Here is a 24,116-nt window from a genome sequence, read left to right as displayed (position 1 = left end):
CCCCGCCCTCTCATTGGCCATCCTGGGGAGTCTGGCCGGCTTGCCCCAGCTCCATAAATACCAGTACATCCTTTCCTAGCCGTAAGAGTCCTCTGAGTGGGGGAGAAAAAGACAGCGTTAGCAGCAGCATCCATCACCGCCAGCACCACCTCGGCGGCAGGTCGTGACTCCAGCCCCAAAGGGAGGCATCTGTAGATAGACCAACAAACCAGAGAACAAAGTCCCCTGCGTGCCGAGCACACGCTGGCTAGAGCTGTCCGCTGGCACCACAGCCCAGCGGCGGGGTCTCCTTTCTCTCTCAGAACCCTGGGGCAGCTGCCATTTAGTCTACGCTCCAGCTCTGAGCATCGTTCAACACCTTCAACTTCCTTGGCTGCTCCTCTTCTACTCTTCACTTATCTGCTTATCCCCAATTTCGTGCTTTTCTCCTCAATCCTCCAAACCTCTCTGGATCTGCATCCCCAGCTCATCTGACACTTTTAGCTTCTCTCCCACACGTATCCGCACATATACAAACCCACACTACTCCCCCTCTCACCTGCCTAAACTACTTAGGTCCCTGGAAGCCATGAGTTCACCCGTCAGGAAAGCTTCCTATATCGCTGCCTTCATGAAGCAAATCGGCAGGCTCAGGCAGCCTCCTAGACCTGTCACATCCTCCGCATGCTCCCCCCAGCCTCCCGAAGTGCCACCGATCTGCCCTCTGATGGTACCTAGCGAGGTGCAGACCGCATCTGCACTGCCTGGTCCAACCAACTGGCCCCTCCTGGGTAGCCTGCTGGAAATCCTCTGGAAGGGGGGCCTGAAGAGACAGCATGATACATTGGTAAGTGCTCCCTCTCCCTCTTCTTCCCCACTCCTTGCCCTCCTCCCTACTTGCCCAGAGTGACTCTCCCAAGAGTTTCAGTAGTCAACTCCTCCAGCTTTCAAACTGTCTGTGAGTCCTGGTCCTCCAATAGCTACAGTAAATGGTAGAGAGAAGAGAGAGGGGAGGAGGAGGGAGAGGGAGAGAGAGGAGGGGGGAGGAAGAAGGAAAAGACAGGGGAGAGGGAAAGGAGGGGAGAGGAGCAGAGGGGGAGAGAGGCAGAGACAGATAGAAAGAAAAACAGAGAGACAGAGAGATATATAAAGACAGATACAGAGTCACAGACAGACAGAGAAGAGAGACACAGAGAAAGAGACAAAGACAGTGAGACACAGAGAGTGAGAGACAGAGACACACACGGAGAGAGAGTGAGCCAGAGAGACAGAGAGAAAGAGAGATAGAGCCAGATAGAAAGAGAGAGACAGACAGAAGAGAGGCAGAAAAAGAAACAGAGAGAAAGAGTGAAGCAGAGAGAGACAAAGACACTGAGACAGACAGAGAAAGGCAGAAAGAGACAAAGACAAAAAGCGAGACAGAGAGCAAATCAGAGAGACTGAGAAAGAGAGACAGAAAAAGACAAAGAGACAGACAGAAACAGACAGGCAGAGACAAAGAGACAGAGAGAGAATCAGAGAGAGACATAGAGAAAAAGAGACAGACAGAGAAGAGAGAGACAGAGAAAGAGACAGAGAGAAAGAAAGAGAGACAGTGAACCAGCGACAAAGATACAGAGACAGAGGCAGAGAGGCAGAAAGTACCAGAGACAAGAGGAGACAGAGATACAGATCCAGAGAGAATAGAGCAGATGTTCTTCCAGAACATATCGAATGAGGGCTCAAGGAGATCTTGCTCCCGATCTTGTCCCCCCCACCTTCCCCTTCCCCCCACATACTCCCATACCTTTCAAATATGTTTCCAGGCAGGGTACCATAAGAAGTTTGGCAAGATTTTCCGCATGAAGCTAGGCTCCTTCGACTCCGTCCACTTGGGCACCCCATGTCTGCTGGAGGCACTCTACCGCAAGGAGAGCATGTACCCCCAGCGACTAGAAATCAAACCCTGGAAAGCCTATCGTGACTATCGCAAGGAGAGCTATGGGCTGCTGATTCTGTAAGTCAGGGACTCCAATGGGAGTCTATTTCCCTTTTGCTGAAGGCACACAACAGGGTCCATTCCTCAAAGCTCGGATTTTATCCAGGAGCCTTGAGGTATGATAGTCAGACAAGAATATGGAAGACAAAATAAAACCCTAGATATGAAGTTGAATCAGTGCCTTAGGCCTCATTCCCCTCTCTGTAAAATGAAAGGATGACAAATAAAGGCCTTTTAAACTCTAAAACTCTATGTTCCAAAGTCATAAGACTTTCCAGACATGGAGCACCCTATCTGAAAGAAACTATTCAAGTGGGGTTCCTGATCCTTTTCGTAATTAGGGGAAGGGGAAGATAGGGAATTCATATTATCTGCAGAATCAGTGAGACCTTCACCTGGATTAACTGGAAATCCTAACCTAATGAGAACAGATTGTCTAGATCTTAAGGGGGAAAGATATGAGGGGAGAAAATGCAAAAACACATTTGTAAACACCTGTAAACTGCTGACAAAGGGGAAGGAAAGAAGAAGGGACAAGCAGGGAGGAAGCACTGGGCTGGACCTAGATATGACCAGGGCTACCTTACAGTGGGCTGTAAGAAAGACTTGCTGGGATTATTTGAGTTTACAGAGACTGATCTCTCTTCGGAGATCCAGAGACATTTTGCCTCAAAACCAAGTCTCCCTATTCTGCCCAATGTACCTTTCCTGTTTTGGCTTACAAGTGAGGGGAAAACATCATCTCTGAATCAGACTTTCTTGACTTCTCACCCAAGCACATTTTTAGACCATGAGTGAATGTTCTTCCATCCTCCTAAGGAAACTGGTCCCAAGGGGAAATAACAACCACCATAAAACATCATTTATGTTGCTTCTTAAAGTTTACAAAGCACTTTACCTACATTATCTGAATTAAACCCCACAACAACCATGTGAGGTGGGTACTACATTTATTATCATCTCATTTTATGAAAGGGGAAACTGAGGCTAAGAGAGATTAGTGATTTGCTTATAATCTCACCACTAGTAAGGATTTGGTCATGATTTGTATTGGGGTCTTCCTGACTCCAAGTCTAGAACTTTATTCACTCAATCATGCTGTCTAAATGGTCTATATAATTTAGACTTTTGTTTAAGTTATACAGGTAATTTGCTTCAAAACTGTTTCATTTGAGTTGTGTAAATAGTGAAATTTTAAGACTTAGAAGTGTCCCTTCTTTTGTTTTACATAACATTTTCTTTTCTTCCTCAGGGAAGGGAAAGATTGGCAGAGAGTAAGGAGTGCCTTTCAAAAAAAGCTAATGAAGCCCACAGAAATTATGAAGCTGGATGGGAAAATCAATGAGGTACTTGTTACTGAGGCTGCCCCTTGCCTGTGCTCCTGGAAATCATGAGAAGTTTATGAAAACAAAAGTGTGATCCATAAGTCATGCTTTAGAAATGAGACCACTTTTTAGAGAAATCAAGGGAAATCCTTCTTTCCTTCCCCCTCAAATACCTTTGAAAACTATCCAAGTAATTTATGCAGAAGTAAATTTTTTTAACCTCAAATCCTCCAAGGAATTCTATCAATTTTTCACTTTGCATAGACTAGATTCAGACATGAGGAGGGTTCAGAATAAACAACCTAGAATATGTCTCTTTCCAGAGAGATAGTGTTAAAAGTTGTTAGGTTTATATTGGATATCATTTAGATTCTATGCAGCTTAATAAATGATCAAGAAAATAAATACTTGGGCATAACTGACAGAAATGAATGTTTAATTAAAGAATTAGTCTTTAATTAGAGAATTAATTTTAAAAAATTAAACACCTTTGCTTTGAGGTGTTATGTGTTAGTCCTTGTATGAAGTGGGGAGGAGGTTAGAATAAGTATTTCAATATATAGTGCCTTCTATGTGTCAGTTATTGTGCTAAGTACTTTTTATAAATATAATCTCCTCACAACTCTGGGAGGTGTGTTGTTCTCAAGCACCATTTTGAAGTTGGGGAAACTCAGGCAAACAGAGGTTAAATAACTTGCCCAGGGTCACACAGTTACTAAATGTTTAAGGTTGGATTTAAACTCAGGCCTTCTTGACTCCAGGCCCAGTACTCTATCCACTTTACCACCAGCTACCTATACTCAGCATAGTCAGAAAGAGATGAGTTCAAGTCTTGCCTCTGACATACTGGCTGTGTGACCCTAGGCAAGTCACCTAACCTTCTAGTGACAAATGCAACTCTTTTATACTATAAATTGCAGAGAAAGTACTCTTGATAATCTCCTTACTCAGAGTTCCCTATACCAATGAAGTCAAGGGTCCCATCCCAAAGAAAAATATATGTAACAAAACTTTGAGAATTGATATACCTCACCAAGGTACTCTTCCTTATAGCTTATCCCAGGGAAATCTTTACTTTTGGATTTTGAGTCTTGAAGAGATTTCTCTAGGCTTCTCTGCCTAATTGAGACATCAATTTATCAGGAAATGCCAGCCACACAAAACTTACTATATGTCGTCCAAGGGAAAGCACTTGAGTGTTGTTAAATACGGTATATGCAAGGAACAAAGTTGTTCTTTTTGCCACCCACCACTTGTGGTTTTAGGGCTGTAGTGTAGACATTTTGTTTGATCCGATCAATCCACTTTTAAAAGTCCTTGAACTAGAGCTGAAAAGGACCTCAGAATCTTGGTCACTCCCCTCACTTTGGGCAGGTAAGTGATAAAGTGGGTAGAGCACTGGGCTTGGAATCAAGAAGACTCATCAAAAATCATCTTCCTAAGTTCAAATCCAGCCTCAGACACTTCCTAGCTGTGTGACCCTGGGCAAGTTACTTTTTTTTTTTTTTTAAGCAATAGGGGTTAAGTAACTTGCTCAAGGTTACACGGCCAGTTATTTCTGGGTGTGGTGCTGAGTATCTGAGCCCAGATTTGATCCAGGTCATCCCGACACTGGAGCCGGTGCTCTTACTCACTGAGCCACCTGGCTGCCCCTAAGCAATTGGGGTTAAGTAACTTGCTCAAGGTTACACGGCCAGGTGTTTCTGGGTGGGTGCTAAGTGTCTGAGCCCGGGACTCGATCTCCAGGTCCTCTCAACACTAGAGCCGGTGCTCTTACTCGCTGTGCTACCTGGCCGCCCCACCTGGGCAAGTTACTTAACCTTGCTTGCCTCAATTTCCTTAACCTATAAAAATAGCTGGAGAAGGAAATGTCAAACCACTCCAAATTTCTTTCCCAAAAAAATTGGGACATGAAGAATCAGGCGTTACTGAACAACAACAAACCCCTCATTTACTGGGGAGGAAATAGGCTTAGAGATATCAGATGGCTTGCCCAAAGATGTACAGCAAGTAGCAGCATTACTTGAAGTAGCTGCACTAGACAGACTCCTAGCTCAGGATTTCTTCCACTGGATCACATTTATGAAAGGTTCTTTTCCAAATAAAGAAGTGGCAGACCTCAGAATAGTTACAGCATCACAGCACTTTGCCAACTAACCTTTTGGATGATTATCCCTTAGTCTAATTCCCATTGAGATTAAAGTCAATATTTTCCTTTTCTTAAATTACAAGCATCATTTTTAGATCAAAAGCTGAAACTTTATCTGTGGGTATTTGAAGGAAATCTTTGAAAGTACCACACATGACAAGACTTATTTGGGGGACAAGGTGGAATCTTATGGAAATATATAATTAGTTTACTTTGGAGGAAAAAGGGAACCTCATGAGTATCAAATGCCACAAGAACTGAATTAAGCCTATGATGCCATAAATGATTTGTTCTTTCCATGTGCCCTTCTTGTCTCTTAGGTTTTGGTGGACTTTCTGAAAAGAATAGATGATCTCTGTAATGAAAGTGGCCAAATTGAAGACTTATATGGTGAACTGAAGAAATGGTCATTTGAAAGTAAGCTGTTAAAGGATTTTTTATATGAGCTTAAAGAACTAAGGATCTGGTCATGTTATTGCTAATCACAATACCTAGCTTTAGGTTTTACAAGGTATTTTACGTACATTGTTTGCATTTTTAACACTAACACATAGTATCAAATCTAAAATAACAATGGAAAAAATAAGGGAGGATGTGCTTTCCTACACGAAGTGCCTATGTGCATGTTCTAATACAAAGTTTTGCATGGCATGTAATGGACACAGTACATAAGGAAGAGAGAAATCAATAATCTGGCTTCTGTTACTCATAGAAACATTGATTTTCAGTATTGAGATGGAACCATCAACAAGATAGTGTGAGATAGTAGAAAGAAGGATGGTCTTCCAGAAGACCTAATTTTAAGTCGCTTTCAACACTTTCCTTCTCAAATTCTGGGCAAATCACTTAATTTCCTACCCCTTAGTTTCTTCATCTACAGAATGGAATACCATTTGGCTTATCTCCCTCACAGAGTTATTGTGAAAAACAAATGCTTTGTAAGCCTTAAAATGATATATAAATACAAACTATTGTTTTATTTTGTGTTTGGATCAGGTTTATTTGTGATTATAAGTAGATCTGCCCACCATAAAAAGTGTGTTTCCTGTTACAGCATTTTACAATAATGCCCTTTTTCTAGCTATCTCATGGGCCACTAAATGAAGGAGTAGTATATTAATGTAAATATGCCTTTTCATTAAAAAGCAATCCCTAATGCCAATCTATTTTTCATTGAGGGTGGTTAAAGTAATGGGACAAAGATCTCCATGTTAGTTGGGACTCTAGAGGTCAGATTGTCCTGCTCCTCTCATTACAAGAATATCTCCATCAGGGGTGGCAAGGTGGCACAGTGAATACAGCACCATCCCTAGAGTCAGGAGGACCTGGGTTCGGATCTGGCCTCAGATGCTTAACACAAAAAATAACCATGTGACCTTGGGCAAGTCACTTAACCCCAATTGCCCTCCAAAAAGCAAAAAAAAAAAAGAATATCTCCATTATCGAAGATACTGTTGATAACTAACATTCAGAGAGGCTAGTTGTCTGTCATTATGTATCATGTTCATACACAGACATATGCTTTAAACCAGGGGTTCTTGCTTTTCTATGTGTTATGTACCCCTTTGGCCATATGGTGAAATAGATGGATTCTTCAAAATAATGTTTTTAAATGGATAAAATAAAACAACAGGATTACAAAGGAAACCAATTACATCAAAATAAGAGTTATCAAAATATTAAATTAAAAAGCTACAGATGCTAGGTTAAGAACCCCATCCTTAAATAATGTAGATTCAGGGAGGTGATAAGGCATATAGAGTTCTGGACTTGGAGTCAGGAAGACCTGAGTTCCAACCCAGCTTCTGACATTTAGTAGCTCTGTGATTCTGGGCAAGTCACAACCCTGGGCAAGTCTGCCTCAGTTTCCTCATCTGTAAAAATGGGGATAATAATTGCACCTATCTCCCAAAGTTACTGTAGTTATCAAATGAATTTATATTTGTAAAGCTCCTTGCAAACCTTAAAGTGTTATATAAATGCCAAAATTAATATTAATTTCAATTGAGCAAATATTTATAAAGCTTTTACTCTGTACAATTCCCTATAATAGACACTTAAGTTGGAAAGCCGAATAAGATTTAGCCCTTTGCCCTCAAGAATGTCACAACTTAGCAGAAGAACTAAAACAGAAACACAAATAGCTAAACTCCAGTTCACTTTTGAGCATGGTTAAGTGCCCAACAGAGCTACCAAGTGTTCTGCAAGGTCCAAGGAGGGAGACAATCCTTCCGGTTAGCAGGGGATGAATGAAGGTTTCAAGGTTGTAGAAGCTGATGGAATGAGAACTCTGAACTGCTTTAAAAAAAAGAATAAAAACATTTCCCTCTTACCCTCTCAACTTTTCACTCCTCTGGAGAACCATTGCAGTCTTCTAAATCACAGTTCCTTTGTTTTCGTATTCAGGATTATTTGACCTACTAATGAGTAGAACTCCCTTTGTTTGTATAAACAGAAGGGTCAAAAAATGTCTATACCATGAGAGATGAGCTATTAACATTAGACAGACCCAGCCTTCCAGTGTTTTTGAGAACCATCTTAAGTGTCATCCTGAGAATCCTAAACTCAGTCTTATTCCAACAAGGGAGTTTCTAGGCAATTAGAGCCCTGGGAAGAGGAGCTGATTTCTCACCACAGAGATGAGATGAGCCCTTCAGTAGCACAGATGCCACCAGTTCTCCTGACTTGTTCTCCTTACTTTGCACCAGGCTATGAAAGGCCATAGAGTTCTTGGCTTCTTTGTTTGTTCTTGGAAAAGCCAAAGCTTCTACAGGAGACAGAACTGAACCTTTAATAGCTAGATAATCACAGACTCCAGGGTTGCTGCTATTGTGTAACACCCATGCTCATTTTAAATAACAGGTATTTGCCTAGTGTTGTATGAAAAGAGATTTGGACTGCTGCAGAACAATGCCAGTGATGATGCTTTGAACTTCATTACATCCATCAAAACAGTAAGAATATGTTTGATGTGTAGTTTTCCTGGGTGATGTTAAATTGCCAAATTGAATTATGAAATCATATATCTCTTAATTGTTCTGAATGAGAAGTATCAAAATAACTCTATGGAATCTATTATATCTATTGGATCAGAATTTATTTGGTAAGAAGCTTTTTCAGTAATTAAATCATATTCCAACCTGTTCAGGGTCCTCTGGTCACTGTAGGACATATGATATAGTACAAAGGATTCTGAATTTGGCCAGAGGACCTGGGTTTAAATTCTGTCTCTGCCACTTTCTACCTGTGTGACCTTGGCAAGGTCACTTAACCTCCTTGGACTCAATTTCCTCATTTCTGAAAAGAGGGAATTGGATTCGATGGCCTTGCAACTTCCTTCCAGCTCTAGATCTATTATTTGATGGAGGGAGGTTTGTAGGCAAAGACACAATAATACCACCAGCTTCAGAACTTTGAGGGGCTGATTTCAGTCTTTATTAATCACAGTGGAAACAGTATTTGCTTCTAGTTATAACTGATCTAAAGTAAGGATTTATATGCAGTTTCATCTAGGAAGGATTCAATTTTAGCATACTTTTTAAAACCTATTTTTAAAAATCTATTTATTTAGTTAGTTTTCAACATTCATTTTTATAAAATTTTGAGTTCTAAATTTTCTCCCCCTCCCTTCCCATCTCCCCAAGGTGGTGTGAAATCTGATATAGGCTATACATGTACAATCATATTAAACATATTTCCATACTAGTCATGTTGTAAAGAAGAATGGGAACCAAAGGGAAAAACCATGAAAAGGGGGGAAAAAGAGAAAATAGTATGCTTCAATATGCATTCAGACTCCATAGTTCTTTCTCTGGATGTAGATAGCATTTTCTATCATGAATCTTTTGGAATTGTTTTAGATCATTGCATTGCTGAGAAAAGCTAAGTCTATCAAAGTTTTAGCATGCTTTTTTTAAAGTCCAATTAAATAGCTTTTAAATTCTGGTAGCAGAGGGTGGCACAAAGAGAGCCAAACTCAAGAAGCCAGGGAGGCCTGGATTTCAGTTCCATTTCTGACATATCCTGGCTGAGTTTCCCTGTGCCTGAACCAGATTAAAATGTAGCTGGGAAACATTTAACAAAATGAATAAGAATTCAGGATAACGTAGATGATGTTAATTTGAGGTTTTCTAAGTCAATATGAAGCCAGTAGGAATCCACATCTATTTAAACACCACTGTGATAAGGCTAGGCCATTCTCTGAGATGATGACCTGAATTGGTAAAGGGACTTTTCTCCTACTAAGGGAATCATGAATACCACCCCTACCACCCTATCCCATGACCATATGCCCTCTGAGGTCCGTTTCAACTCTTGAGAGTCTAGGTTTCCACCAAGATGCATAATGCCCTGCTTCTCTTTGGAAGGGCAAGGAATGGACACATGTTTGCTTTCTCACAGATGATGAGCACTTTTGGGAGGATGATGGTGACGCCAGTGGAGTTTCACAAAACCCTGAACACCAAGGTCTGGCAGATGCACACTCAGGCCTGGGACAACATCTTTAAATCAGGTGAGAAGGTCCTTCCCTGAAGGCCTGACTGGATCCTCTCCCTGATAGACACAGCTTGGGCAACTCTTTTGAAGATGCTGTTTTCCTTCTGTGCCAGCTTTCCTCACTGGTCTGCCCTCACCCATTTTGTTGTTCTCTGATCTTCTGCCTTTCTCCTGAGATTTGACAAGATCACAGCAGCAGAACCTTCTATAGAACAATGATATATAGTTCAATGTAGAATCCTTTAGGACAGAGATTAAGTTTCATCTTCCTTTCTCACCCCAGATTCCATATTCAAGAATGATAACTATTTCTGTGTTTAATAATATGAATGTATTCAGATCACACTTTATTGTTATAAAGCTCTTTAAACAGAGGGGACAGCATTACACAGGGGAAAAGAACAGGACCTGGAGGTAAGGCAACCTGGCATAGTAGAAAGCATTCTAGATTTGTAGACAGAGGGCCTGAGTTCAAATCCTGTCTCTGACACTCTAGAGATCCTAGGAGAGTCTCTTCCCTTCAATACCCTCAGTTTACTACCCTGTCAAATAAGAAGACCAGACTAAGTAACTTCTAAGGTCCTTTTCTGCTCTAAATCTGTGATCCTATGATTCAGAGGACCTGAGTTTGAATCCAGCTCTGCTACTAACTATCTATACGACCAAAGCAAATCTAGGCCTCAGTTTTCTTATTTATAAAACAAGAAGATTGGATTCAGTGATCTCCAAGACTCTTTTAGCCTCATTTAATCTTCATAGCAAATCTGTGAGAGAAGGAAGGAGGGGCTTAACTTGCTACTTTGAAAAACGTTATGGTGACTTCAGTGTGGACGTTCCCACCACTCACCAAAAAAAAAAACAAAACACAAACTTGCCAAACTCAATAGATGTTCTTCATGAATTATTGTGGTTGAATGGAAATATGTTATGGTGGAGCTATTAGATTTGGACTTATGAGACCTGGGATCAAATCCCGCTTCTGCTATTTGTTATTTGTGTCCTTGGACAAATTATTTGACCTCTCTGAGCCTTAGTTTCCTCATCATTGAAATGGAGAGGTTGCATTTAATGACTTCTAAGTTCCCTTGAGGCTCCAAATTCTGTGATTCTGGGACCTTCTGGTGATGTGCTTTGTGCATTTACTTAGGCTTGGCTTCAGATGATAGACAGGTCCAAGCCTAATCAAGTCCAGGCCTGTACTTATGGCCTTCCAGGATAGGAAGTCCTATAAGCACTCATACTCTATTGGCATAGCCTTCAAGAGCCCACAGTCCCTGCTATCCTATAAGGAAGAATCAGGGTAGGACTTTAATGGATGAGTACAAGGATTGTTATAACCATTTTAGGCATAGGGACCAGACCTGTAATTTCCCTGGTATAGGGAACCTCCAGGTCAGGAAATCCCCCTTTACCAATGCAGGTAGAAATCTTTTCCATAACTTACAGTCTTCAAGAATTGCAAAGAACTTTGAAAGGTTAAATGACTTGCCCAGGTTCACACAGCCAGTATGTGTCAAAAGTGAGACTTGAACTCAGGTCTTCTGGCTCCAAGGCCAGCTCTCTATCCACTCCATCAAGTGGCATGGTGATAGAGTAATGCATTTGGAGTTAAGATCAGGGTTTGAATTCTACCTCAGACACACATGAGACTGTGAAATTCTCTTAACTTGTGTCAGCCTATTTCCTCCTCTGTAAACAGGGATAATAATAGCACATGAAATTGCAGACTTCTTTCTGCAGTTGAATTATTCTTTATTCCTATTATGTTAACTATTTTGCCTAAGAGACAGGCATAAGATTTGCTTCCTTCACGAAAAAGAGGAGTCTAGATTAGAACTTCTTGGGTCTTGAAAGTGCACAGAAACCTTCCTAAGGCAGCATTCTCTTTTCCCATCAGGACTGGTAACTCGATTGTGCTTTCAATTTCAAATGAGCACAGATTTCTCCTGTAGTCCGATCTTCCACAACATGTCAAGGCGGTAGCAATGCCTGAGGAGACAAAACCTGGGCTTAGAGCCCACCTCTGGTGCTTCCTACCTGTGGGTCTTTGGACAAGTCATTCTGTCCTCCTGGGCCTCCTTTTCTTCATTGCTATAGTAAGGGTATTGAATGAGATGGCTTCCGTGGGGCTTCAAGGTCCACAAGCCTATAAATGTAAGGCAAGAGAAGCATCTGCAGCTTTTCCTTCCCTAATATCTACCCACAGAAAGTTCTGAAACTGGGGGTGAAGAGGATGTAGGAATCAGGAAAATGTACCTCTGACCATGCCTGCTCAGCAGTCATGTGGTCCAGGATACTGAGTATTGGCACTGTTCTATTGCGGGGCAAAAGTTTTAGACCCCACCTTGGTCATGAGTTGATCTTTCCTGCACCTATTAGGATCTGTAGGGAATATTATACCACTAGGTCGCTAGAAATAATAATGAAACACATAAAAATGTAACTAATGGAATGCAAATGTGCTTTGGGAAAAGAACTTTCTACTAGGCACAAGGCCTACTATGTGTTTGGAGGGGCCACTGGGTGGCACAATGCACCAGGCCTGGAGTCAGAAAGACTCATCTTCCTGAGTTCAAATCTGACCTCACACACCTACTAGCTGTGTAGCCTTGGGCAAGTCACTTAACCCTATTTACCTCAGTTCCTCATCTATAAAATGAACTGGAGAAGGAAATGGCAAACAGCTCCAGAATCATTGCCAAGAAAACCCCAAATGGGGTCACAAAGAGTTGGACATGACTGAAATGATTGAATGATAACAAAAATGTGTTGTGAGTGTGTAGTATTGTGCCAGGCATAAAGCTGCCCATCATAGGACCAATCTATGAAAAGTTAGAAGGAATTGAAGGAATTTGAGAAATTGTCCCACTTAATATGTATTTTATAGAGGAAAATATTGAACAAATACGATGTGTTAGCACAAAATGAAATTAAAGATATTGTGTGCCTTGCTCATAGTATATAATAATTCCCCTGATAGAAAAGAAATTGCTTGAAGGAAAGAGCTATTTATTTATTTTTTTCTGTTAGATCCCCAGTCCTTAGCACAGTACCCAGAGCATATAGCAAGTATTCTAAATGCTTTCTGATTAATTGATAATAGTGTAGCCACTTAAATGTTTGTTGAATTGAATGGAAAGATCTTGTCATTCTCCATTGTCTTACTTGCTATTCTTTTGAATTACATTCTGCTGCAGAGAAAATCTTGGATTGGGATTTTCTTTTGATGGCTCTTCTCCTATCCTAATTCTAATTGTATAACCTCAATTCTCTCCCACTTCTCTTCCTATAGTCAAATCATGCGTCAACAATCGACTGGAAAAACACTCAGAGAATCCCAGTGAGGATTTCCTTTGTGATATTTATCACCAGAATCTGCTTTCTAAAAAGGAGCTGTATGCAGCTGTTACAGAACTCCAGCTAGGTGCAGTAGAAACGGTAAGACCCTGTTGGTCTCTTCTACGTGTGGACTGAATAGTCATGTGGAGACTCCAGCCAGACTAGCTTTTTTGTTTTGCTTGGTTTTGGTTGTGTTTGTTTGTTTTTACCATGAATTCTGTGACTTCAGGGGCTCTTAACCTTTTTTATATCTTGGACCAATTTAGCAGCCTGGACAAGCCTATGGACTCCTTAGAATAGTAATCCTAAATGCATAAAATCAAATACATAGGTTTACAAAGGAAACCAACTATATAAAATAATAATAGTAATAATAATTATTCTTATTATAATAACATTTATCTAGCACTTACTACATACCAGGCACTGTGCTAAGCACTTAACAGATATTTCATTTTATCCTCACAACATCTCTAGGAGGTAGGTGCTATTATTATCTTCATATTATATTTGGAGAAACTGAGGGAAACAGAGGTTAAGTGACTTATACAAGGTTACATAGCTTGTAGGTGTCTAAGGCTATATTTGAATTCAGTTTTTCCTGATACCAGCTTCAACATTCTATCTACTGCGCCATCTAGCTGCCTGTATTAGATACAGCTAAAAACATTTTTTTTTTTAAATTTACAGACCCTAGGTTAAGAACCACTACTACAGGTAAAGATGGACTCCTTTGCAGAACAGAAATTTCACATTTTATTTAAAGTAAAAGATATTTTAGATACTGGACTCCTGTCCCATCTAATATGTGTTTTATAGAGTTATCAATACCCTTCTAACTGGTCTCTTTGCCTCAATTCTCTCCCTTCTTCAATCCATCCTCTACTGAGCTGCCAAAGTGAATCTTTGTCAAGATTATGTCACTCCCTTCCTCTCCCCATACATACAATAAACTCCAAAGTTTCCTATTATAATATTCCTATTAGATATTATGCCCAGGATAAAACAGAAAATGTTTTCTATAGGAATATATAAATGTATATATATAACAAATATAAACATAAAATCCTCTGGCATTCATAACCTGCCCTCTTCCTAATTTCCTAGGCTTGTTAATGCTTTACTCTCTTCCATCCTGAAATGCTGGCCTCCTTCTGGACTCCATGCCTTTGCACTGGATGTCTGTCATGCTTGAAATCCTCTCCCTCTGCACTCTGGCCGCCTAGTTTCCCTGGCTTCTTTTAGGACTCGGCTAAAATCTAGACCTTCTTCAGGAAGTCGTTCTGCATCCCCCTCAATTGTCAGTCCCCTCACTCTCAGACTGCTTTCCATCTCCTTTGTAGATGTCTTGCATGCACCTAATTACTTTATATGTTGTCTCTTCTGTTAGAGGATTGACTCCTTGAGGGCAGGAACCATACTTTTGCCTTCCTTTGTATCTCCACTTCAAAGTGTAGTGCCTAGTACAGACTGAACCCTTAATAAATGTTTTCTAATGCACTAAAGGAATGGGGCTAGGGAATGACATTTTTTGACCAGAGCAACTTAGTTTCTACAAAGTGATATGAGCATTATAAACTGAACTATTAGAGTAGTGCTTATAACTACTAATATTAATAATATTAACATCATTATTATTCAAGTGAGTACCCCCACTGATGAAACCACAGATTCTTTAAATATTGAAGATGAACTTAAAGTGCTGCCTAAGAACCTGTGGGCATGTTGTGGTTAAAGAACTAGTCTAAGAGTCAGGAAGCCTTGGGTTCCAGTTCTGCCTTTGACACATCCTATCTGTGGATCTTTAAGCAAGTTGATTTCTGGATGCGGCAAATAAATCTCTAAGGCTTAAAATTGTAGAAGAGGTGTTGACCTTCCTGAGAGGGAGTTTCCTCATGCAGGAATTCTCTATACCAATGAAATCACAGGTTTAGATCCTACCTCCTGTTATTATTGTATTACAGCATCCTATAGCGGCAACCTGGCATACCCAGGATGGCTGCTAGCATAGGTTCTTAGATCTGTTTACTAGGAAAGACAGCTGTTTAAGGAGTCAACAATCTTTTTTTTTTTAATTACATTCAGCACCCTGAACTTCAGATTAAAAAATACACAGAGAGAAAATACAGAAAAAATAAAAGCAGAGAAATAAAGACCAATAGACAGGGCTCTGACTGCCTGAATCAATGCAATATTGCTATACATTTTACATACGTCCCTGGATCGAGAGAGTCTTTACATCTGAACAGTCGGGAGCTCTGAACATATAACCACTCAGAATCTCAACCAGGGAATCACAAGATCCTTCTCATAAATGAGCCCCTAAAGCAAAATACCAACTCACAGTATATATACACTTCTCAGAGCCAGAAGGCATCTCTACCCTCTTGACTCAGCGCCTAATTAGAAATTAGCAAAAGGTGTGAAAGCCTTCCTATAAGCAAGACTCCCCTAAGCGTGCTTCTTTTAATAGGTTGCAAATGAGGCTTTTTAATGGGCTGGGAAGATTTTATATTCCATTAACATTACACATCCCTCCCCAATTAAACATTGCTTCCCCTTCCTCAGTTCTGGGCAAACCACACTGATATTTCTTCAATTCTTCCTCTCTCTGTTGCATTTTGTGCTCCTTAGCAAAAAATAATATTTCTCATATGGAAGAAGTGAAGATGCTTGGTAGAATTGTCCTCAGTGGAGCTAAGATGTTATTCTAGTTTCTTGTGCTTCTGGTTAACTGAAATGAGTTCTCATACTAAGTCACACTCATAGTAGAAGGCTTGTCTTTGTACACTATTTCTGCCCTTCCCACTGTGTTGACTTTGAAAATTGTAACCAAGTTGAGGTTAAATTCAACTCAATCGCCAAATTTGGACTTAGGAATGCTGGGTACCCGGATTAAGAAAATCATAGCTTCTTCTATTATCCATGCTTTTTCACTATTCATGGGTCTCATACTCAGTGGCCAGGCCTATTGGACTAAGAAAGTTTCCTAGCACAGGTCCCAATGGAAAAGTGCAGCCTGCTTTTGGTGAAGCCTACAGTTAGCTGTCCTTTGGAAACCCTAGAGAGTACTTGTGGTGAAGGACTTATTGATATGGTTAGATCTGTTTCTTTTTTTGGTCTGGCTATTCTGAAAGTCACATTTGGTAAATCTGAGAAATTTGAAAGCATATCTAATGTGGTGGTAAAACAGGCCTTCTTCCTGTTTTGTAAATTGAGCTATTACAATAATGCCTTCCTCCAGAGTTTATTTGCAGCTGTAACCACCAGAATCTTGTGACTTGAAACAACCTGCCATCAAAGCCTCCTATTCCAAAAATAATAAATCTGATTTGCTTTGAGTCCTCTCCCAATGTGTTGTTTGGTCTGGGCATCACATATGTATTTTCAGAGAACTGTACATGACACTTGGCGAGAGTGTATTCAGGTCAGTAGAGAGGTCACTCTGACTATTTCCAGAGCAATATGTTGTCCAATTTAGCTACTGCAGCCCGACACCACACACTATTCACCAAAACCATCATAACCTGGCATGTGTTTTTGCAAAGAACTGGGTAGGCTGTCTGGGCCATTCTCCCCCTCCTTGTCTAGTTTCCTTTGGAAAAGAAATAGGTGATGCCATTTAAAAAATGAAACAAGCTTTTATTAGGAACAAGTAGAAGCCAGAATTTCATATTTTGGTAGAAGTCGTGGTTAGGGGCACCATCTTTGTTTATGTAGGAATTAACTTTCCAGGGGATAAGAAAAAAAGAGTTGGATTTTTTTTGGTAGCTCACATATAAGTAGCACAGAAATTTTCTCATGATTACTCTAAGGGGTAGGCAGGTAGATGATAAAACTATCCACATTTTACAGGGGAGGAAACTGAGGATAGAAGAGAGAAAATGATTTACCTAAAGCAAATTTTTACTTCCAGAAGAGAAAGTTATTATGAATCTATTAGATTGTAAACTGATGATAAGGATTATGTTATTTTATATGCCATCCCTTGTATATAGCAGGTGTTTGTTTAATAAATGTTTGTTGCATGGATTTGCGTTGAATTTTCAGTATAAGGTAATTTCTTTTTTTAATTGCATTGTCTAGACCTATGATTTCAATGGTGTAAGGAATTCCCAGTAAGAAAATACCTTCTACCAGCCAATGTAGTTCAACAATTGTTCTATAATTTATGGTGTTAGAAAAATGTCTGGGGTGCTCTAAGAAATAATACAGCTTTCTGGTATACATCAGAGCCTAGGTTGAGCCCAGGGCTTTCTAACTTCATTAGCTTGCTGTTTACTGTACCATTTCATTTGTTGTTGATGAGCTGTTTCAGTCATGTCTGATTCTTTGTGACCACATTTAGAGTTTTCTTGGCAGAGACACTGGAGAGATGCCATTTCTTTCTTCAGATGAGGAAACTGAGGCAAACAGGCTTACGTAACTTGCTCAGGATCACACAGATAGAAATGTCTGAGGCCCAATTTGAACTCAGGAAGATAAGTCTTCCTGACTCCCAGGTCATCACTCTATCCACTCTGCCACCTAGCTGCCCATATCCCTCCATACGCAAACCCTTGTTTTAAAGCTTTATTAGCAAGCAGTCATTGTCATGCCACCAAACCATCGCCCCTACTGCATATCACTTCTTGATTTTAGAAGAACTGTTTTAGTTGGGAATAGGAAGAATGTGAAAAAAAAGTCACAGCTTGAGGCCTGGATGTATCTCAATTTATACAACAGATGCTTTTCCTCAAAAATATATGAATTGAGGCACATTTTAAATGCATGAAAGAAGCTGAGAAATCACTCCCCGTTTTTGCTTAAAACTGGATGCTTCTATAATGTAATTTACAGTGAAAAGAGCTAAACTTTTCATCATATCCAGAGGGTTCTGACAACAGGTGGCTTCAAGGCAAAAAGCTCTTTAAATGCAGATACTCATGGCATTACAACTGTAGAGGAAAGGGTGCAAGATTCAGAGTCTGTGGATGTGGCCTTTGAGTCTCAGCCCTGCCATTTACTACCTGTGTGACCTTGGGTAAATCTCCGCCCCTTCTGAGCCTCAGTTTCCCCATATGTAAATTGAGGAAGTTGGACTCTCAGGTCCCTTCTAATTATAAAGCTATAATCCTAAGATAATAAACACATTAAGGTTTGCAAAGCACTTTACAGAGTGTTAGAGACAGAATTATAACTCAGGTCTTTTCGATGTTAAGTCATGTGTTCTTTTTACCATACCAGCTGCCTGCCTCAATGATAGTGTCTGCTTGCATTTCAGACAGCCAACAGCTTATTGTGGGTTCTATATAACTTATCTCGAAATCCCCGGGTGCAGAAGAAGCTTCTTGAGGAAATAGAGAGAGTTCTGCCTGCGCAACAGACACCCAATGCAGAGTACTTGAAGAATATGCCTTATTTAAAAGCCTGCTTGAAAGAATCAATGAGGTAAATGACATACGCCCACTGCTGGAAACATAATCATCTAAGTTGTGGTGAAAAATCCTCTTTGCCTTTTTACCTCATGATTTAATATCTCAACACCCCCACCTTCACTCTTTCCCCCTCTCTCCTGCCCCTCCCATAGCCAGAGCACCTCAGATGGATTTGAAAATGAAAATTAGTTTATGAAAACAGAATTGAAGGAGACCTTGAGGCATTGTAAGATATAGACTGGATTTGGAATCAGAAGCACTGAGTTCAAATTCTGACACAGCTCCTTGCTAACCATATGGCCTTGACAAATTTACAACATTTTGGGCCTCAGTTTACTCAGATATCAAACAAGACAGTAAGATCCCTAAGATCTTTTCCATCTCTAAATCCTCTGAGCCTGTGAATCTCATTCTTTTGCTCCACTTTTCATGAAAGACTGCATTTGTGTTCTATTTTTCATCTCTAAGTTCAAAACAACAATAATAATGATGATAATAATTCTCACATAAATGCTGGGAGTGCTGACGAATAAGGTTGAAAGCATGTTTTTAGGCCCAGGGAGATGAGACAATTGGCCTAAAGTCACACCGCAAGTTAATGACAAAACCTGGGTTAGAACCCAAGTCTTTTAACTTTCAAGTCAATTATCTTTTCATGGTACTACACTGTCTAATTTATTTGATCAGGATATAACTCCTATTAATAATTGATATAGAATTTAATCACTGCCCAACTTTGATAGCCTGTACTTGGTATTTTAGGTTAACACCATCTGTGCCATTTACAACTAGGACTCTTGACCAAGAAATGGTTCTTGGAGACTATGCCCTACCCAAGGGGGTGAGTAGAACTTAGGGGTTTTGATATTAGCACTGATTTGAAAGAGACTTCTAAAGAGAGGTAGAGAAGACTTTATACAACTGCCTTCCAGGAAAGTGTCAGTTCAGATGGAGGGAGAAATTGTCATGTTAAAGGTTAAAATTATTATTTAGGGGGTGGCTAGGTGGAGCAGTGAATAGAGCACCATCCCTGGAGTGAGGAGGATCTGAGTTCAAATCTGATCTCAGACATTTAACACAACACTAGCCATGTGACCTTGGGCAAGTCACTTAACCCCAATTACCCTACCTTCACCTCTTCAAAAAAGCAAAAAATAAAATTATTATTTAGAGGGGCTACATATTATTAGGTATACAATTATTGATGAGAGAAAGCATAGTATTGAAGAACGGGTATTGGATTTAGAGCCAGAGGGCCTCTGGTGGTGTTCTAGCTATGAAACTTACTAGCTATGTGACCTAGGATAAGTCATTTCACCTCTCTGAGGTCTGACTTCTACTTTTGTAAAAAAAAAAAAAAAAAAAAGGTGATAATGCTTATATCACCCATCTCAGAGAGTTGTTATGAGAAAACACTTCAAAAAAAAAGCTAAATTATGTATTATCAGTAGTAGTTGTAGTAGTAGTAGAGTAGGAATAATAGTAATCATAGTAGTAGTGTTTTTACCATTTGTCCTGAACCTTCCCTTCTGATTAACACAAATGTTGTATGTATTTTTAGACAGTTTTAATGTTAAATACGCAGTTCTTGGGATCTAATGAAGAAAATTTTGAAAACTGGAGTCAGTATAGACCAGAACGTTGGCTTCAGGAAAAGAAGAAAATCCATCCTTTTTCTCACCTTCCATTTGGCATCGGGAAGAGGATGTGTATTGGGCGGCGCTTAGCTGAACTCCAGCTCCATTTGGCTCTTTGTTGGGTAAAACTTACTTCTTGAAACTTCTTTCCTGGTCAAGAATTTCTATGAAAATGAACCTTGGATGATTCTGCAAGGAAGGAAAGACAGTAGGTAATTCTGTCTCTCTGTAATTGTGTGTTCCAGATTGTACGAAAATATGACATTGTAGCCTTAGACAACAAGCCAGTGGAAATACTGCATCTGGGCATCCTGGTCCCCAACCGAGAACTTCCCATAGCTTTCTTAGCACGATAAGGTGCTTCAGGTAAGTGACTCTCATGTTCTCTTCCACGAAATGGGGGAAGGAGTGTTGAGCTTTGACATAAAGGCAATAACTCCCATTTAAATACAGTACTTTCATCACCACTCTGTGAATAGTAGTTAATGTAATTGTCATTACTTTACAAGATGAGAGAATTGAATCCTGTGGGGGAAATGATTTGTCCAGGGTCACATAACTATTAAGTGTCAAAGCCAGGACAAGAAACCAGGTCTTGAAGCTCAGAATTCTATTTTTACTAACCTATGTTATATTAAATGTTACCTTCAAGTATTACAGCCCTTAATGGGAAAAGGTCTTAGTTTCAGGAAGATCTAAATTCAAGTCCTGCCTTAAAGGCTTACTAGCTAGGTGACCCTGGATAAGTCACTTTATGTCTCTAAACCTGTTTCTAATATGAAAAATGATGAGGTTGGATTCAATGACTACCGAGGTCCTTTTCAAGTTTTAAATCTATGCTCCTATATTGTCACTTTAGTCTCTGTGAACCACAGTTCCTTTAACTATAAAATTGGAGTGATAATACTTATGTGACCTACCTCACAGAATTGTTTCAGTAAAAAAAGCCTTTGTGAACTGTATGAAATCATAGAAATGTGAATTATCCAATTCCCCTTTATTCTATTCTCCTATCCCTTCAGTACCTCTCCCCATTCCTTTTGTATGTTGATTGTCACTGCCCTTTCAGGTACCTATTTTCCTCCCTAGTTGTCCAGAATTACATGGGGTTTTTTTTTCTGACTTCTAGGACACTTCTAGAAACTATTTCACAATCCCATGCAGTAAAACATCTAGTTCAACTGACTCATTGGACAGATAAAGGAACTACTACCAATCAGGAGGCAATAGACTGATTAGATTCAAGCTCTAGTCCTTCCTCTTGTCAGCTTTGTGACCATGGGAAAGTCACTGCTCATCTCTGAGCCTCAGTCCCTTCTTCTGTAAAATAAGGATAACCTACTACCAACCTCATAGGTGATTGTAAGGAAAACACATGACAAATTTTAGTTGTCCATGTAAATCTGGGTTACTCAGTTCTCTTTATCCACAAAGTGGGTATAACCACACATATACTACCTACCTCGAAGAGTTGTAAGGGAAATGATTCATAAGCCTTTAAGCAGTATAAATGATAATTATTATAGAAATAGAAATCATCGATATTATTTATTATGTAAACATGAAGTTATAGGAAAAACTCACTAAGCTAAAACCAAACTCCTGCTTCATTTCCCTCTCTAATACCACCACACAAAACACACACACACACACACACACACACACACACACACCTACCTTTCCTATCTCTTCTTCTCTTCTGAATCCTGGCTAGGTTTGTCACATTCAACCAAGACTTTCTTAATCAATGAGGAAATGGAGTTAGATCTCATCTCAGGAATGAAAGGGTTACAACCATTTGTAACTTTGTATTGGGAGAGGGAAGGGGGGAAAGGGAAGGAGAGCATACTGTCATTATGAGCTATGCCCTCAGAAAAAGCCAATGGCAGTTTTTGATGATCTATGAGCAAGGCACATATAAAGTCCAGGAAAAAGAATAAGTACTAGCCTATGCTACATTCCCCTCATTTAAACATTTTTCTTTCATCTCTAATTGCAGCCTAATTGTTCTTCAGGTTCTCCACTGAATACCAAGGACAGCATTTTTTTTATTTGCTTAAACTCAAGATTTGTGTTCAAGCTATTGGATGACCAATGGAAAGTCTACTTTTCAAGAGCAGCAGATGGCATCCACAGGATATTTCATCCCTACACTGGGTGGATATTCTTTTCTCCCAAATAATCTTTCTAATACCTCTAGTTTATATATAAATGATAGTATTTATTTTACTGTAACAACTCAGGAAACTGTATTGAATACAGAATATAGAATACAGGGTATTTTATTTCTATATCAGATCAGTAGTAACTAAAAGCAATTATTACTGTCTCAAGGTGCCCTTACTTGAATTAGCTCTGGTCTTCACTTGATAATTAGTGAACCAACCTTTCTAGCAAACACTAAGGATTCTCTCATGACCTGGAAGGGAGGATGAGGGGTCCTGAGAAAGCCAGATAGAAGATGGCAACTACTTTCGTCCTTACCTTAGCGGGGTTCTTGACCTTCAAACAGGTGAATCTGGGACATCTCCCTGCACTGCAGATGCTATATATAACTCACAGCTGAAGACCAAATGTTATCTGGGGCAGAAAAGAACTATTAGCAAATCCATGAACTAAAGCTCAGTTTACACTTCTATTGTAAATACATACTGCTTCAATATTTCAAGGACTCGTGATTTCATTTGTGTGGGAAATTCACCACTGATTACAACTTCTCTGTCTTTTAGGAGACAGTATATATGAGTTGCTGGGGGTGGGGAAAAAAAACTATCATCCAGAGTCCAGCATTCTGAGAATGAGGCTTTCTGAATTTAGACTCACCCTTGCATGACAGACACAGTTTAGAAGACAATTACCGAATAACTTAATCAGTGTTAAGAAGTTGTTAACTAAAGGGTCAGCCCACATACAAGCCCACATGGCTAAGCTTATCTCCCTGATGATAAATTTAAGGATAGTTAAAATTTTTTTAAAAGATATTTACCATATATCTTTAGCCAATTCTAAGATTATTATTTTAAACAGATAATTCACCTTGAAAGCCTAAGTGCAAAAATAATTAATTTGCTAATTGTTTTTCCGTTTTGCTATGTGATTTGTCACCATTATATAATAGGCAAAGACATGACCTTTAAAAAAAGGGGTAAAAGCCTAATAATTTTATTAAATTTACTCATTTAAAATAAGGATCTTTTTTTCCTTTGAGTTATTTTTATAATGATGATATTAGTTTAGTATCTGTCAGACTGGAGCAAAAGCTTGGATGCTTGTTTCAGCCCAACAAAGATTTAATTCATGACTTCAGGAAAATAATTAATTTTACTTTAATTTTCCCATTCATAAAATGGGACCTTAGTAGGTCCTGTATGCCTATATAATAGTCCTCAAACTTTTTTGTGCATGTATTATATTTTGCTTTGAGAAATACCAATGCATTATGAGGGAGTCAAAAGATTCCTACATCCTCTCATAATTGCAAGTATAAGTCCCATATAATTCCCTGTATCTTTAGCAGAAACTTATGCCATCCCATGGCATACCCTTTGAGAACCACAGTGCTTAAGGACTGTACTTAGCCTTATTTATGCCACATTTCTTAGGTGCTTTTGAACTCTTCAAAAGAAATGAAACTATAAAATGCAAAATATCTAAAGGTGTTTGTCATACAGACAGTACAAAGTAAGTCAATTTTGTTTATGCTTATATTTGTACATTATTTGTATATACTCCTACAATTAATTTTTCATCTAAACATGTTGATGTACATCTAATAAAGTTTATATTTTTAGTAAA

At 39.4% G+C, this 24,116-nt stretch overlaps 2 protein-coding genes and 1 long non-coding RNA gene across 3 annotated transcripts in view; 1 reads left to right on the top strand and 2 right to left on the bottom strand.

Annotated features, from left to right (window-relative positions):
* Positions 1 to 24,116, bottom strand: part of PFDN4 (prefoldin subunit 4) — a 371,852-nt gene that overhangs the window by 76,940 nt on the left and 270,796 nt on the right. The gene's annotated exons all lie outside the window — the stretch shown is intronic.
* Positions 70 to 24,116, top strand: CYP24A1 (cytochrome P450 family 24 subfamily A member 1). Its single transcript, XM_069072439.1, has 12 exons — positions 70 to 826; positions 1,785 to 1,975; positions 3,210 to 3,303; positions 5,752 to 5,848; positions 8,294 to 8,385; positions 9,833 to 9,944; positions 13,221 to 13,366; positions 18,531 to 18,697; positions 19,447 to 19,525; positions 20,246 to 20,443; positions 20,567 to 20,687; positions 22,321 to 24,116. The coding sequence occupies exons 1-11, from the start codon at positions 569 to 571 to the stop codon at positions 20,675 to 20,677; spliced, it is 1,545 nt and encodes a 514-aa protein (XP_068928540.1). The 5' UTR covers positions 70 to 568; the 3' UTR covers positions 20,678 to 20,687; positions 22,321 to 24,116.
* Positions 22,806 to 24,116, bottom strand: part of LOC138149433 (uncharacterized) — a 75,690-nt gene continuing 74,379 nt past the window's right edge. The window contains exon 3 of the long non-coding RNA XR_011165325.1: positions 22,806 to 22,901. This is a non-coding gene — a long non-coding RNA (uncharacterized lncRNA). The remainder of the gene's footprint in view (positions 22,902 to 24,116) is intronic.

The sequence above is a fragment of the Petaurus breviceps genome, unplaced genomic scaffold (assembly GCF_028583685.1).
Source record: "Petaurus breviceps papuanus isolate PSGF00001 unplaced genomic scaffold, PetGlider_PUasm1.0 90847, whole genome shotgun sequence".
In the NCBI taxonomy this organism is placed as follows: Eukaryota; Metazoa; Chordata; class Mammalia; order Diprotodontia; family Petauridae; genus Petaurus; species Petaurus breviceps.
This window is presented reverse-complemented; position numbering and strand designations above follow the sequence as displayed.